Here is a 17,885-nt window from a genome sequence, read left to right as displayed (position 1 = left end):
TTCCAAGTTAAGTGACTAATGACAAGTAAACTGATAAAATTAGACGTGTAATAAGATTTTCTATTGTACATAATTAACTTATATTTTTTTCAGTGAATTATTTGAGTATCAACCGGACCTGTTGCACCATATTGTAACTACAATGAATCCGAATGTTTTGACTGCTCATGGAGTTCCCGTATACAGGTATTATTCTTTTCAAATTTTTTAAGTCTGATTTCTTTAAACAATAAACATAGATAGGGAAAGTAATCTCACATGAGAAAAATCTCCTTACCTCCCACTTTCTTTTATTATAAAATCATTATTAACACAAAATGGTTTTTACTGTATGTTAGAATACATTATTAATAACAAGAAATAAAATATATGTATGTAGTAAACAATGTTATATATTTTCAACTGGCGCAAATATATAAACTTAATATTTTTATTAAATCAAATGTGTATTAAAGGTATTTTGGTCACATTTTGATCTTGAAACAAATGTTAACTTTATTAATGTAACAATTTAGAGTTGATAGGTATACCTTCTTCTAGGGCGTTCTGTACCGATAGTACACTGCCTACTGCTCGTGCATTTGCACTAACAGTGTCTGGCCTACATGTTTTTAAGGAGAGAGAGAACTCGGCTACTGATCTCCCCCTCCGTTGCCAAAAAAAGACGGCTGCAGGTTCCAGGTTGCCCTGTACATTACAGTTTTGTCTCCTCTGGCCTCCTGGTCGATTAGCCATCCGGATGGATGTTCCCGGCTTGGACCACGTGGAGGTCCGACCATACCCCAACCTTCACTTTATAGGATTTTTACATCACCTTCCTTGTTTTATATTTGAAATGTTTGTATAGAATGGATCAGCATGCTGGAGAATTTATTATTACATTTCCCCGCTCCTATCATGCTGGGTTCAACCATGGTTACAACATGGCAGAGGCTGTCAACTATGCTACGCCTGATTGGTTGGAGATTGGAAGAAAATGTGTCGAGCATTACAGCCTTATGAGAAGGTAATTAAAGTCTATAGGACCTAAACCTAAATCATGGATTTTTTTTAAAACAGGGGTGTATTTTTTAAAATCATGTTGAATTTGAATTTTTTCTTTTATTATTTTTCTTTTTCCTTTTTGTCATACAGACACCAATTGAAATCCATTGAAGTTATTGAAGTTATTGTCTTAAAATACATCAAAATAGAAAATTAAGTGGTAAGATTTCTCATATTTTTATTCTTTTTTGGATAAAAAAAATTAGGTTTGTTTATTTTTGGATAAAAATAGTTAGCTTTTGTTAGAGCGGTATTCAATTTAAAAAGGGTCAGATGCTTCATTGAATTCTATACAAAAAGAGAGAACTGTGATCAAATGATTTTTGTCAGGTTCTGTGTGTTTTGCCATGATGAGTTAGTGTGCAAGATGGCAACACGACCAGAAACTTTGACTCTGCAGGTGGCTGCTGTATGCTATAAGGTAAATTTTGTAGTTTGCTTAGATTTGTTATAATACCTAAGCCGATCTAAAATCAGACAGATACACTCCAACAAAATTCTTTTTCCGAGATTCATTCTCTGTGTTTAAACGAGAAATTAAAAAATCTCACTTCATATTTGTGCTTAGGACATGCTTCGAATGGTAGAGAATGAGAGAGCCCACAGAGCAGAGCTGGTTGAAGGGGGGGTTAGAAATGCAGAGAGGGAAGCTTTTGAACTTCTTCCAGAGGTAAATTCAGTTAAACTGTTTTTAAATGTTGATAACATGTAACCTAAGTGTCAGTGTGTTAACACATTGTTGTGACAATTAGGGTTGGCAATCCGAATCCGAAATCCGTCCAATTTTTGAATCCAGAATCCGCAATCCGTTATTTTAATAGCGGATTCGAATTGTTAATTGTTAGGCTAAAATAAGCGTCTTGAGTTTTTTGGTCCAAATATTTATAATCTTTAACAAATTTAGGTTAGGTTGAGTAAGGGTTAGAAAATGGCCGCTGTATGTATCTTGAAATAGGAGAAAAGCTACTTTGAAAATATGAAGAAAAAAACGCAGATTTAGATTCTTCCCAGTACCCGATAAAATTTAATCCCTTAATTTATTTTTAAAAGGCCCTTTAGATTATTACTAGAATCCGAAATCCACGTATTAATCCGTTTTATTTTTGGGCGGATTTTTGTCGGAATCCGAATTCGGTCCAATAATTAAACGGATTGTAACAATAGAGATTTACAACATATTTTATTACAGAAGCATGTAAAGGGGGGGGGGGGGGTTTAATGCAACCATCTCGTAATCAGTGAGCAAATGGCACTTAGAATTCGAATTTCGATCTGAAATTTTGCATGAGTAATCCTTGATAGGTCTATTTTCCCTAAATCGAACAAAAAGTTGGAAAAGTAACGGCTGGCGGCTGGCAGCTCAGCCGTTTAGCCGTTTTTGGCCTATTTTTAGGGCAAATTCATCATTAATTACGTAGGAATCAACTTTTTAAAACATATTTCTGGTTTAATTCATGTTAAATGATAACAATAACCATTTTTTAATATTTATAGTACTAGCTGCTAAACGGCTAGAACCGGCTGAAAACAGCTGGGAGCCGCCAAGAGTATAAAGGGTAGATAGGGCTTGTGACATGTCTAGGGGTAGGTTTCTATGGGTGCTGAGCTCAAAAAATCCTACTAAAAATAGTGACGGCCAATCCATATGGCAGCTGGGTAACAGCTGCAGCTCAGCTGCGAGCGGCCAAGAGTAGAATGAGTAGATAGGGCTTGTGACGTGTCTAGGGGTAGGTTTTTATAGGTGCTGAGCTCAAAAATGCTAACAAAAATAGTGGAGGCCCATCTACATGGCAGCTGGGTAATGGACGCAGCTCAGCTGGGTAACGGCCGCAGCTCAGACGAGATAGGCCAAGAGTAGAATGAGTACATGAGGCATGTGACGTGTCCAGGATTAGGTTTTTATGGGTGCTGAACTCAAAAATGCTTCTAAAAATAGTTTCGGCCAATCCCTATGGCAGTTAAGTAATAGCTGCTGCTCAGCTGCGAGCAGCTAAGAGTAGAATGATTAGATAGGGCTTGTGACGTGTCCAGAGGTAGGTTTTTATGGGTGCTGAGCTCAAAAATGGTACCAAAAATAGTGGCAGCCTATCCATATGGCAGCTGGGTAACGAACGAAGCTCAGCTGGTAGAGGCCAAGAGTAGAAAGAGTACATAGGGCATGTGACATGTCTAGGGGTAGGTTTTCATGGGTGCTGAGCTCAAAAATGCTACCAAAAATAGTGGCGACCCATCCATATGGCAGCTGAGTAACAGCTGCAGCTCAGCTGCGAGTGGGCAAGAGTAGAATGAGTATATAAGGCTTGTGATGTGTCTAGGGGTAAGTTTTCATGGGTGCTTAGCTCAAAAATGGTACCAAAAATAGTGGCGACCCATCCACATTGCAGCTGGGTAACAGCTGCAGCTCAGCTGAGCGCCACCAAGAGTATAATGAGTAGATAGAGCTTGTGATGTGTCTCGGGGTAGGTTTTTATGGGTGTTGAGCTCAAATATGCTACTAAAAATAGTGGCGACCAATCCATATATGGCAGCTGAGTAACAGCTACAGCTCAGCTAGGAGCGGCCAAGAGTAGAATGAGTAGATAGGGCTTTTGATGTGTCTTAGGGTAGGTTTTTATGAGTGCTGAGCTTAAAATGCTACCAAAAATAGTGGTGACCCATCCATGTGGCAGCTGGGTAACGGCGGCAGCTCAGCTGGGAGCGGCCGAAAGTAGAATGAGTACATAGGGCTTGTGACGTGTCTAGGGGTAGGTATTTATGAGTGCTGAGCTTAAAAATACTACCAATAATAGTGGCGGCTCATCCATATGGCAGCTGGGTAACAGCTACAGCCCACAAGCCCTATCTACTCTTAGCCTCCCCCAGCTGAGCTGCAGCCAGCTGCCATATGGATGGGTCGCCACTATTTTTGGGAGCATTTTTGAGCTCAGTACCCATAAAAACTTACCCCAAGACACGTCACAAGCACTATCATATGTACTCATTTTACTCTTGGCCGCTCCCATCTGAGCTGCTGGCCGCCACTATTTTTGGTACCATTTTTGAGCTCAGCACCCATTAAAACCTACCCCTAGACACGTCATAAGCCCTATCTACTCATTCTCCTCTTGGCCTCTCACAGCTGAGCTGCGGCCGTTACCCAGCTGCCATATGGATGGGTCACCACTATTTTTGGTAGCATTTTTGAGCTTAGCACCCATAAAAAACCTACCCCTAGACACGTCATAAGCCCCATCTACTCATTCTACTCTTGACCGCTCGAAGCTGAGCAGCAGCTGTTACCCAGCTGCCATATGTATTGGCCGCCACTATTTTTGGTACCATTTTTGAGCTCAGCACCCATAAAAACCTACCCCTAGACACGTCACAAGCCCTATCTACTCATTCTACTCTTGGCCGCTCGCAGCTGAGCAGCATTTATTACTTAACTGCCACATGGATTGGCCATCACTATTTTTGGTAGTATTTTTGAGCTCAGCACCCATAAAAACCTAATCCTGGACATGTCACATGCCCTATGTACTCATTCTACTCTTGGCCTCTCCCAGCTGAGCTGCCGCCGTTACCCAGCTGCCACTTGGATGGGCCGCCACTATTTTTAAAAGTATTTTTGAGCTCAGCACCCATAAAAACCTACCCCTAGACATGTCACAAGCCCTATCTACCCTTTATACTCTTGGCCGCTCCCAGCCGTTTTCAGCCGGTTCTAGCCGTTTAGCAGCTGGTACTAGAAATTTAAAAAATGGTTATTGCTATCATATGGATGGGTCACCACTATTTTTGGTAGCATTTTTGAGCTTAGCACTCATAAAAAACCTACCCCTAGACACGTCATAAGCCCCATCTACTCATTCTACTCTTGACCGCTCGAAGCTGAGCAGCAGCTGTTACCCAGCTGCCATATGTATTGGCCGCCACTATTTTTGGTACCATTTTTGAGCTCAGCACCCATAAAAACCTACCCCTAGACACGTCACAAGCCCTATCTACTCATTCTACTCTTGGCCGCTCGCAGCTGAGCTGCAGCTGTTACCCAGCTGCCATATGGATTGGCCGTCACTATTTTTAGTAGTATTTTTGAGCTCAGCACCCATAAAAACCTACCCCTAGACATGTCACAAGCCCTATCTACTCTTCATACTCTTGGCCGCTCCCAGCCGTTTTCAGCCGGTTCTAGCCGTTTAGCAGCTGGTACTAGAAATTTAAAAAATGGTTATTGCTATCATTTAATATGAATTAAACCAGAAATATGTTTTAAAAAGTTGATTCCTACGTAATTAATGATGAATTTGCCCTAAAAATAGGCCAAAAACGGCTAAACGGCTGAGCTGCAGCCGCCAGCCGTTACTTTTCCAACTTTTTGTTCGATTTAGGGAAAATAGACCTACCAAGGATCACCCAGGCAAAATTTCAGCTCGAATTCGAATTCTAAGTGCCATTTGCTCACTGATTACAAGATGGTTGCATTAAACCCCCCCCCCCCCCCCCCTTATATCTATAATACAAAGTAGCTTGATGTCTGTCCGTCTGAAGCTTAAGATCTCAGTAACCGCTGAACCGATTGGGCTCTATTCTTCAGGGATTATACCTACTGGTCCTGTGATGGTTTTAAGCTATTTTCCTGGGGGGTGGGACACCCCCAAAAACTAAAAAAACCACCCCCCAAAATTTTTTTTTACATTTTTTGTAAAATCTCAGTAACTGCTGAACAAATTGGGCTCTACTCTTCTGGGAATATACCTACTGGTCCTCTGGGGGTTTTAGGCTATTTTCTAGGAGGGTGGGACACCCCAAACCCCTAAAAATAAAAAATCCCTATTTCCAAATTTTTTATTTTTTTTTATTTTTGTAAACAAAAACCAGTTATTGGGTTGGGGGAACCCCACTGCACCATGGGGCGAAGGCCCCATGACCCCCCCCCAAAAAAAAAAAAAAAAAAATTTCACCAAAAAATTTTTTTGGGCTTTTTGTAACTTTTAAAAATTGACATCTTTAAAAAGTTGTTGCAATTATAGGTATTAAATAAAATTTACAGAGGAGAGTTTTCAATTTTTGTGTATATGTGGTCCAATCAGTGGGACTATCAGAGCCTGCGCCGCATACAGGGTACTTGCTTATGCTCACCCCGTACGAGATATACGGTGAACAACCTGGGTTTAATTTTTACGAATTGAAATTTTTGTGCATACGGCGCACAACCTGGATTTAACTTTACCAAAGAGTAATTCGGCACAGAATAACTTTTTTGAAAATATAACTATAAAATTATTCTGGAGGGTTGACTTTCCATTACCTCATGGGGCGAAGCCCCTAGAGGCTAGGGGCGAAGCCACTAGTTAATATTATAATATTATCTATCTATAATACAAAGTAGAATGATGTCTGTCCGTCCCTTAAGATCTCGGTAACCACTGAACCGATCGGATTTACTCTGTGTGGTTTTAGGCTATTTTCTTGGGGGGTGGGTTACCCACAACCCCCCCAAAAATGAAAAAAAAACCCCTCAATTTTTTAAAATTATTTAAAATTTGTGGGGGCATCTCCAGAGGTAATTATTTTTTTTTCTTTAATTACCTCTTGGGGCAAAGCCCCTAGAGGTTAGGGGCGAAGCCGCTAGTAATTGTAATAATTTTCTAGGATGAACGGCAGTGTGCGCTTTGTAAGACAACGATATTCATGTCTGCTCTGACAATAGTGAATGGTAGAGATGATCAAGAAATTGTTTGTCTCAGACATTTCAAGAGTATGGATGTTGAACCCATCAATTTTATACTAAGATACAGGTAAAATATTTTCAGGGGTGTATATTCTGAACAAGATTTTTCCCCCCTAGTTTATTCCAACAGGGAGGGGGGGGGGGGGGTGGTTGTGGAAAAGTATTAAAAGAATCCAATATTTTATTCATTTTCCCCTTCTTACATATTTTTTGAGTTTTTTTCACCAAGGAAGGAAGGAAAATGTTAAAAATGTTTTCAGTTCTCTTTAATTTTTACATATTATAATTTTACAGATATATTGTAATTTGTTTGTCTATCGTTTTTTAAGATAGTTTACAAGGAATAAATTTGAGAACTGACTACAAAAGAAATTTTGACTTCTAAACAAGGCCAAAGTTAGTTGAGTCTTTAATCGATTTTCAATCATATATTTCACAACGCTAGATTCTAAAAATATTTTGTTTAGATATACAATGGATGAGTTGGCAATATTATTGAAAGGCCTGAAAGTTCATGCTGAATCTTATGATGATTGGATGGAAAAGGTAAAATAAAAAGTTTCTTTTACACATATTAGAAATTACATCATTAATGTGAAGAAAAGAAACTTTATTTCACTTGTCTTATAACATTGTCTTGGACTTATTATTTTTAAATTTTTTTTCATTCCCTCACTCTTTAGTGATTAAATATTAAGGTCCGTAATGCCTTGGATGCTAGGAGAGACGACAGGCTGGAGTTTTCTCTTCTCAAAGATTACTATGCTCAGGTTTCTTTTATTATTCTTATTTTGGTTGAATTATTATTGTGTCGTACTTTTTTGTTGTTGTGGATTGTCTGTCTAACTCTAGAGCATGGTTACAAGCTGCTGAAATAATATACTTCATACTTTTGCGTCTGAGACGGGACACATACGTTAAAAAGGACGCCCCTCTTTAACTCCTTTATTTCGCCATAATATGATAAAAATGTTCAGGACAAAGTAGGACATTATACTTTTTAAATTCTTTTTATGAATTTTCAATAAAATCTCCATTTTTAGCTATAGCAGGACAAGAAGAATGGTAGGGTAGTGCGGGGTTATTCCGGTCAATTTTTTGCTTCAACCTAAAAAAAACATACTTCCCAAAAACTTTTTCAGGTTTTTTTTGAGTGCAAATGAACGATATGGCAATAAGGAAGAAGCCTTCCTTGGTCCCATTAAGATCTCGCAACTAGAAGTCGGTAAAAAATCGGTATAAAGGGCGGCGGTTGGCCTATACTGGAATAACCCCACCGATGGGGTTATTCCGGTCAATTGACTTTGGGGGGGGGGGGGGTGGAACACCTCCTTAAAATAATTTTTTTAACATTTTAAACTATGAGTAGAAAGCTGAGGTCATTAGCTTTCTAACGGTACTAGTCGCATGCAGATCGGATTTTTTGACCTCTTTTTTCCCATTTGAAAAAAGTCGGTCAAATCGCAAAAAAACATAATTTTTTTCATGCAAACTTTTTTTTTTAAATCATACTTTTCATCATATGATTATGTTTTTTTAAGCTTTATACATAAATAAGAGGCAATTTCAGATTCGCAGGTCTTGGAAATTCTTGAAAAAAGTGATTTTTTCCCCAAAAATTTTTAATTTTAAAAATCCTGCCAGTTTTGACAGCAGTTTTTGATACATTTTTTGAAAAAAAAATTTTGCAAATTTTTGAGGGCAAAAAAATCATAGAAGGAGTGATCTGACAAAAATTTACTTTTCTGAAGATCTCTCGCAAACGTTTAGAACATCGTTAAAAAACGGTTTTAAAAAAGTTGGTCGAGTGACCGGAATTGGACCCCCCTACCGCAATAATCCCGCACTACCCTACTAATTTTTAATGTTTAACCTTAGTATGTCTTTACGAAAGGACAGTAATTTTTTTCAGTTCATAAAGGCACTAGTTTTCATGAAAACTAATCTTGTTATTTAAGGCCTTGGAAAAGAAATATCCGTCAAGTGAACTTTTGGTTGCCCTACACACAGTTGTAGAGGAAGCAGAGAAATGTCAAATGGTTGCTCATCAGTTGTCGTCTACACAGGGCAAGGTAAACGTGCAATTTTTTTGTGAAGTTATCTTAAATAAAATTCAAACTAGGACAATCTAACTGAAAAGAAACTTTACTAAAATAAAGCAATCTTTTTAATGGCTTAATACTTTAAATTCAACGATTGACCGAATCCTTAACATATATCTATGTATTTTCTACTTAAATGGAAGTTATACCCCAATATTTTGAAAACTCAGAGCAAAATCGTTTTTGCTTTAGATTGACGGACAGACAGACAGACATTGAACCATTTCGTACAGGAGATGATAATTATTCTTTTAGATTCGCACCCGATTGGGAACAGAGGCGAAATACAGGTTGACTGTTGAAGAGCTGGAGCTATTTGTGAACCAGTTGGAAACTTTGCCAGCTAAGGTCACCGGTCAACAGGTATTAGTTGTTCAGTGTTTAAATTGTATTAAGACTCAGTGTCATGACCGCGTATATTTTTCGGTCATGCATTTACTTTTAATAACCACAAAAGTCTGAGATCAACTACGAAAAAAAAATTATTTGATATTTTAAGACATGAGCTTTGCTTTGCTTTAATAAATCACGAAGCTCAATGTTTAAATGCTTTGGGTTAAAACTCTGTAACTGAAGAAATATTAATTGGATTAATTCACTCAGTACTTAAAATGTGATGTAATAAGGTAACTTTTATGTATATAAATGATCAAATTATAATCATTACTTAAAATCATAACTATATTTATTTACTACTTATGGATAGAGCTGGATCTTTAAATGTGTAGTCGTTGAAGTGTATTTTGGTGAGGTCCCTGGACTCAGGGTTGTCATATTGGTCATTTTTTTCGATAACGGGCCGCCCAAAAATGCCCAAAAGGGTTTTTGGCGCCCAAAAGTGGTTTTGGGCACCCTTTTTGGGCAAATGTTGTAAAAAGCATATGATATATTACCATATTGATAGCAAAAATACATAAATGTAAATTGTTTCTTCGATCTTCTTTATACAAATTTACTTACATATTTCTGTGTTTACAGGGTGTCATTGATCTTCTTGATAAAGTAACCAAGTTTAAACAAGATGCAAGCTTACTTGTAGAAAGAGATAAGGTAACACTTTCTAAAAATAAAAAATAAAAAGTGTAGGTATATTATATATATTGTTGAGTATTTTACATGCCAGTTAACCTGTCATGTAAAATATGAAGACTACATTCCGCTACTATCAAAACTTGTCCATAGGATTTTCATAACAAACCTGTTTGTGTTTCTGAACAAAGATATCTTACAATACTTGTATTGCAGTATTACTAAAAATAGATTGGATTGGATTGAATGTTCAGAAGACGCAATTCCTTATTTATCAAATTTAGAACGCATAACAGCATAAAAAATTTTAATTGATATTTATCAAAACTTTAATCAATATTCGTTGGGGGAAAATAAGTGAAATGTTTTTCAGGTGTCTTTGGAAGCTGTAGAATCTATGGTTGCCCGTGGAGAAGCTCTAGATATATATCTTACAGAAGTTGAGATGCTAAGAACCAGATTAGACCAACTTTCATGGGTTAAGGTTTGTTTTAATTTTAATGTTTATTTCTAATGACGTAAAGCAAAACGGTCTTATTTCCTATAAGTTGCATTAATTTTGTTTATTTTCGTCGTAAGTACGTGAGTTTCTTGAAAACAAATTAGACAAAATTTGATTTCCAGAAAATTATATCTTCAGGAAGTAAAAGAAATTTTGGATGACCCCAGCGAAGTTTCCAACGACTCCTTGATTGGCCTTGAACAGCGAGGTTGTAACCTGAAGCCCCGACCTGATGTTGAATCTGGACTCTCGAGACTCAGAGGTCTTCGCATGACTATGGATCAATGGGAGACCAGGGCTGCCAGTTGTCTGCAGGTGTGTATAATAAGACTAAACGTCTACCTACAATCATTAATATCCCTAATCAGTTTGTATGAAAACCAAATTAACTTTAGAGGGGATGGGGTGAGGGGATTTTATTTATCAGTGCACTGCCCAGGGTTGTCATATTGGGCATTTTTTTTCGATAACGGGCTGCCCAATTGCTCAAAAGGGTGCCCAAACCCTAAAAAAAGCATATAAAAAGGTTATAAAATAGCCTAAAACCATACCGAGACTTATTATTACAAATAAAATAGCCTAAAACCATCTCAGGACCTATAAAAGCTACACTGGAAAGGGGAACCATATCGGTTTAGCGGTTAGCGAAATCCTTCTCTAGATACAAAAAAAGCTTACTAATTTATATAATAGTTAACATCACTTTAAAAAAGGGCCCGCCCCCCCCTCTTTTTTCACCCCCTCCCCTTTTTCACCCTCCAAAACGGGGGGTGCCCAAATCTTCCCAAAACGACCGATAAAAGACGGACCAAAACCGCCCGCCCGATTTGATAACCCTGTCAGTGCCACTGCCCAAGTAATTTTCTTTGACCACACAATTCATTTTTCGGTTTTTGAGGACTTTAAGATTTTAAAAATTGGTCAAAAGATAAGTAAAATTTTTTTTTTTAAATTGATCGTACATAACCAGAACAGTTACCTATCTTTTGAATAAAAAAACATTCTTACAATCTTTTGATATCATGCTTATGCTATATCTTATGTCTAAACTCTAAATGCCCTGTCATATTTAAATAGTTATTTCTCGCATCGTATTATAAACAGCTTTCCGCGGATATAAAATGTACAATTATGAGATTAAAACCAGTTTTTATATATTCGTAGAAAGCTGGATATAATATGATGCTAGACATAGTTTTTTCGTATGGATGAGAACCGGTTCCAATCACCGGATTCGAATGAATACGAGAATAGTTATTTCTCGCATAGTATTGTAAACAGCTTTCCGCGGATATGGAATGTACAATTATAAGATTAAAACCAGTTTTTTTAACCCTGAGATGTCGAAGGCACGGACTAAAAAAAACTGGTTTTAATCTTATGATTGTACATTTCATATTCGTAGAAAACTGGATATAATACGATGCTAGACATAGTTTTTTTCGTATGGATGAGAACCGGTTCCTATCCACCGGATTCGAATGAATACGAGAAACATAATTCTCATATTTTTCTGATTATCTAGGCTACGCCTAAATGGAGCCTGGAAGAGGTGGAAAGATTGGTAAGAGAAGGAGAAAATATTTCTAACGGACTCCCCTCACTCGAGAAATTAAAAGATGCCATTAGAAAGGTGAAAGAATGGTGGTCAAGGTAAATATGATTATTTAATCCTTATGATGATAACTTATCTAAACTTAGGTAGGGAATATTTCTAAGGTACCATTTATCAGGAAAAGCTATGTTTTACAGGTTCTTCGGTTTACAAACTAATAGTAATTAAATCAAGAGAGAAATTCTATTCTGTAAAACGTAAGAAAAAGATATCACCTCTGAATAATTGGCCTTTATATATTCACCTTGTTAAAAACATATTAAGTTTTAAGTGATATCTCTCTAACATTGTTAAGATAATTAAAAACAAATATGACAATATCAATAAGTAGCGAAGCTTATATATAAAGTGTGTTACTTTATTTTATGTTTTATTATTATTTGGCCACAACTTGGTCAAAAATGCTCACAAATCAGACCTTTTTCGACCAAAGATACTCAAATGGTTCCTTTACAAGCCCAATCAATCAGTTTTAAGATATCTTTATAATTCAAGAAAAATTTATGAAAATACTAAAAAACAGCAAATTTGGGTGTTACCTTTTATATGCACAGATACCATAAAATCAACAGAAAAAATACTTATTTTTACTCTTCTGTCATTTTTAAAGTTTGATTCTGTTAAATTGGCTATTCTTGAAGGGATTTATGCATTGAAATATACCGAAACATAATATCGGGTAGAAATTAATGTATTTCAAAGAAGAAAAATTTAAAAAAAAGAAATTCAACCTCTATCACTTCAGAGGACAGCTGCCAACCTCCAGTTGACAGGATATAGTTTAATACTTGTTAGCAGTAATAAGGGGGGGGGGGGGAGTTCTGACACATTTGCGTAAACCTGGTGTATAGGCTTTATCTTTGGACTGAGAAGATAGGTTATTAGGGATAAAATCATTCTTATATGATGAATTTCCCCCAGATTTAAGATTTTTTGGATAGGCCTCCAGGTTCCGGAGCTCCAGGCCTCTAGGTGGTCTCTGTACAGGTAAAAATTAAAAATAAGATTTTTTTTTGAAGAGTTAGAGGTTAACTTATAAAACAAAATATGCTTCTTTTTGATTGTTATTCACATATTTGAAGAAAAAACATACATATTTTGCCTCATAAGCTGACATCTAACTCTAAAATTTTTTTTTTTTTTTCATTTTTACCTGTACAGAGACCACCTGGAGGCCTGGAGCTCCGGAACCTGGAGGCCTATCCAAAAAATCTTAAATCTGGGGGGAAATTCATCATATAAGAATGATTTTATTCCTAATAACCTATCCTCTCAGTCTAAAGATAAAGCCTATACACCAGGTTTATGCAAATGTGTCAGAACTTCCCCCCCCCCCCCTTAGCCCCAAAAGTAAAACAAAAAGTTTTTTAATAATATGGTAAAAAAATGATAATCTAAATCTCAATTTTGGGGATGATGATCTGAAGGATGCTCTTACTGGTGGGGATGATGACCCAGAGCGTATCCAAGTACATGAGCATTATGACAACTCATCTATTGAACTATGGTCCATTTTTTGTATTTGTAGCAGCCTCCAATTAAAAGTTGTAACAAGAAATATAACCATCTTTTAAAAACTACTATATTTACCTTATGAATTCGAGAATTTAAAAACCATGATTGTATGTTTTAGGATTTCTCTTGATTGGAGAATGCTACAAATACAGAAATCGGACCATAGTTTAATATATAAGTTGTCATAATGCTCATGTATTTGGATACCATCTTGGTCATCATCACCAACAGCAAGAGCGTCTTTAAGATCATCATCCCCAAAATTAAGATTTAGATTATCATTTTTTTACCATATTAAAAAAAATTTTGTTTTACTTTTTGGGCTAAGGGGGGGGGGGGAAGTTTTGCCACTTTCGCGTAATCCGTGATTATTAGGCTAGGTATTGATGTGAGACTATAGGTTATTTGGGATAAAAGTTTACTTTTGGGTAGTACTTCACGTATATTTAATCATTTTTTGGATAGGTCTCCAGGTTCAGGTACTGCAGGCTGGAAGGTGGTTTCTGGACAGGTAAAAAAAATTTAAAATTTTTGTTTGAAGAGTTAGAGATCAAATTATTAAACAAAATATGCATCTTTATGGATATTATTGACATATAAGAAGAAAAAATTAAAATCGTCCTCCAGGTTCAGGTGCTGCAGGCCTCCAGGTCAACTCTGGACAGGTAAAAATCAAATTTTTTATTTGAAGAGTTAGAGGTCAACTTATAAATCAGAATATGCATATTTTTTGATATTATTGACATATTTGAAGAAAGAATTAAAATCGGCCTTCAGGTTCAGGTGCTGCAGGCCTCCAGGTCCACTCTGGACAGGTAAAAAAAACAAGTTTTTTATTTGAAGAGTTAGAGGTCAACTTATAAAACAGAATATGCATATTTTTTGATATTATTGACATATTTGAAGAAAACATTAAAATCGGCCTCCAGGTTCAGGTGCTGCAGGCCTCCAGGTCCACTCTGGACAGGTAAAAAAATAATTTTTTTTATTTAAAGAGTTAGAGGACAACTTACAAAACAGAATATGCATCTTTTTTGATGTTTTTGACATATTTGAAGAAAACATTAAAATCGGCCTCCAGGTTCAGGTGCTGCTGGCCTCCAGGTCCACTCTGGACAGGTAAAAAAAATAAATTTTTTTATTTAAAGAGTTAGAGGTCAACTTATAAAACAGAATATGCATATTTTTTGTATTATTGACATTTTTGAAGAAAAAATTTAAATCAGCCCCCAGGTTCAGGTGCTGCAGGCCTCCAGGTCCACTCTGGACAGGTAAAAAATCAATTTTTTTATTTGAAGAGTTAGAGGACAACTTACAAAACAGAATATGCATCTTTTTTGATGTTTTTGACATATTTGAAGAAAAAATTAAAATCGGTCTCCAGGTTCAGGTGCTGCAGACCTCTAGGTCCACTCTGGACATGTAAAAAATAAAAAAGGGGGGAGGCGGATGTGCCACTTTTTGAAACCAAAACTAAAAGTCAACAAAGGAACTTAACTAAAAAAGAGAGTTACAGGTCTGAGATTTTGCATGGCAGTTGCTTTATAGAGGTACAATATGGAACTGTGAAGAAACGGCGGCGCAACCGCCGAAAACCGCCGTTTCCCGCCGAATTTTTTTTGCAATTTCTCGGCGGTTTTCGGCGGATGCGCCGCCGTTTCTTCACTGTTCCATATTGTAACCCTATAAAGCAACTGCCATGCAAAATCTCAGACCTGTAACTCTTTTTTTAGTTGAGTTCCTTTGACTTTTAGTTTTGGTTTCAAAAAGTGGCACATCCGCCTCCCCCCTTTTTATTTAAAGAGTTAGAGGACAACTTAAAAAACAGAATATGCATCTTTTTTGATGTTATTGACATATTTGAAGAAAAAATTAAAATCGGCCTAAAGGTTCAGGTGCTGTAGGCCTCTAGGTCCACTCTTGAAAGGTAAAATATAAAAAAAAATTAATTTGAAGAGTTAGAGGTCAACTTATAAAACAGAATATGCTTTTTTTTATATTATTGACATATTTGAAGAAAAAATTAAAATTGGTCTCCATGTTCAGATCCTGCAGGCCTCCAGGTCCACTCTGAACAGGTATAAATTAAGTCTTTTTATCTGGAAAGTTACAGGTCAACTTATAAAACAAAATATGCATTGTTTTGGATATAATAAATATACTTGAAGATAAAATTAAAATCGGCCTTCAAGTTTAGGTGCTGCAAGCTTTCATTTTCAGGTATTTTTGCTTTTTTTCCTGTTTTAAAACATGGTAGGTAGGTATCATACATTTTTACTTTTTTATATGGACAGTGACACTTTTACCTGGCTCCTGGTGAACGCTGGTTGTTGCCGGCCAGGTGAATATCTCAAATAGTTATTTTGGAATTTAGAAGAAAGATTTCGAAATAGAATAAGTTTAAAACTTAAAATATAATAATATAGTGAAATTAAAGGACCTGGAGCCTGTCTGAACACACATTTTGTAGCCTTAAATGAATAATTTTACTATATTATCTTATTTTAACCATTTTTTTAATACATACCTTTCCTCTAAATTCAAAAATTACCTGGATATTTACCTGGCCAATGGCCAACAGCGGTCACTTGGATCCATCAAAAAGTTTCAATGAATATGATAACTACCAGGTTTAAATAAATATAGAATAGAAAAAAAAAGTAAAGGAAAATCAAATAAATAGGAAATATACCTGAAAATAGTCTCTAAAGTTCACCCGGAAGCCTGCAGCACCTGAACCTGGACGCCAATTTTATTTTTTTTCTTCAAATATACATGTAACATCTAAAAAGATGCTAATGTTGTTTTAAAAACTGACCTCTAACTCTTCCAATAAAAAATTTGATTGTTTTACCTGCCAAGAGTGCACCTGGAGGCCTGCAGCACGTGAACCTGGAGGCCAATTTTAATTTTTTCTTCAAATATGTCAATAATAACAAAAAAATGCATATTCTGTTTTATAAGTTGACCTCTAACTCTTCAAAAAATTTTTTTTATTTTTTTACTCGTCCTGAGTTGACCTGGAGGCCTGCAGCACCTGAACCTGGAGGCTGATTTTAATTTTTTCTTCAAAAATGTCAATAATACAAAAAATATGCATATTCTGTTTTATAAGTTGACCTCTAACTCTTCAAAAAAATTTTTTTATTTTTTTACTCGTCCTGAGTTGACCTGGAGGCCTGCAGCACCTGAACCTGGAGGCCAATTTTAATTTTTTCTTCAAATATGTCAATAATAACAAAAAAATGCATATTCTGTTTTATAAGTTGACCTCTAACTCTTCAAAAAATTTTTTTTATTTTTTTACTCGTCCTGAGTTGACCTGGAGGCCTGCAGCACCTGAACCTGGAGGCTGATTTTAATTTTTTCTTCAAATATGTCCATAATATTAAAAAATATGAATATTCTGTTTTATAAGTTGACCTCTAACTCTTCAAACAAAAAATTTGATTTTTTACCTGTCCAGAGTGGACCTGGAGGCCTGCAGCACCTGAACCTGGAGGCCGATTTTAATTTTTTCTTATATGTCAATAATATCAAAAAAGATGCATATTCTGTTTTATAAGTTGACCTCTAACTCTTCAAATAAAAAACTTGTTTTTTTACCTGTCCAGAGTGGACCTGGAGGCCTGCAGCACCTAAACCTGGAGGCCGATTTTATTTTTTTCTTCAAATATGTCAATAATATCAAAAAATATGCATATTCTGTTTAATAAGTTGACCTCTAACTCTTCAAATAAAAAAACTTGTTTTTTTACCTGTCCAATGTGGACCTGGAGGCCTGCAGCACCTAAACCTGGAGGCCGATTTTAATTTTTTCTTCAAATATGTCAATAATATAAAAAAATATGCATATTCTGTTTTAAAGTTGACCTCTAACTCTTCAAATAAAAAACTTGTTTTTTTACCTGTCCAGAGTGGACCTGGAGGCCTGCAGCACTTGAACCTGGAGGCCAATTTTAATTTTTTCTTCTGATATTTCAATAATATCCATAAAGATGCATATTTTGTTTAATAATTTGATCTCTAACTCTTCAAACAAAAATTTTAATTTTTTTTACCTGTCCAGAAACCACCTTCCAGCCTGCAGCACCTGAACCTGGAGACCTATCCAAAAAATGATTAAATATACGTGAAGTACTACCCAAAAGTAAACTTTTATCCCAAATAACCTATAGTCTCACATCAATACCTAGCCTAATAATCACGGATTACGTGAAAGTGGCAAAACTTCCCCCCCCCCTTATTATTGCTAACAAGTATTTAACTACATCCTGTCAACTGGAGGTTGGGAGCTGTCCTCTAAAGTGATAGAGGTCGAATTTCTTATTTTCCAAAATTTCTTTCTTTGAAATACATCAATTT

General features: G+C 36.2%; 1 protein-coding gene across 3 annotated transcripts in view; it reads left to right on the top strand.

The window, feature by feature from the left end:
- Kdm5 (Lysine demethylase 5) overlaps window positions 1-17,885 on the top strand; it is a 45,939-nt gene that overhangs the window by 8,264 nt on the left and 19,790 nt on the right. For all 3 annotated transcript variants that reach the window (XR_013880585.1, XR_013880584.1, XM_080164118.1), the window contains exons 16-28: window positions 94-186; window positions 848-1,006; window positions 1,375-1,465; window positions 1,613-1,714; window positions 6,679-6,824; window positions 7,225-7,303; window positions 7,456-7,527; window positions 8,716-8,829; window positions 9,115-9,222; window positions 9,838-9,909; window positions 10,262-10,372; window positions 10,529-10,705; window positions 11,916-12,043. Coding sequence is in view for 1 of the 3 variants with exons in the window: in XM_080164118.1 (XP_080020244.1) it covers window positions 94-186; window positions 848-1,006; window positions 1,375-1,465; window positions 1,613-1,714; window positions 6,679-6,824; window positions 7,225-7,303; window positions 7,456-7,527; window positions 8,716-8,829; window positions 9,115-9,222; window positions 9,838-9,909; window positions 10,262-10,372; window positions 10,529-10,705; window positions 11,916-12,043 (1,452 nt within the window). In the remaining 2 variants the exon portion in view is untranslated. The remainder of the gene's footprint in view (window positions 1-93; window positions 187-847; window positions 1,007-1,374; window positions 1,466-1,612; window positions 1,715-6,678; window positions 6,825-7,224; window positions 7,304-7,455; window positions 7,528-8,715; window positions 8,830-9,114; window positions 9,223-9,837; window positions 9,910-10,261; window positions 10,373-10,528; window positions 10,706-11,915; window positions 12,044-17,885) is intronic.

This window comes from Acartia tonsa, chromosome 6, assembly GCF_053477335.1.
Source record: "Acartia tonsa isolate MP-2025a chromosome 6, ASM5347733v1, whole genome shotgun sequence".
Lineage (NCBI taxonomy): Eukaryota > Metazoa > Arthropoda > Copepoda > Calanoida > Acartiidae > Acartia > Acartia tonsa.
The sequence above is the reverse complement of the archived record's forward strand: the minus strand, read 5'-3'. Positions and strand labels throughout refer to the sequence as shown.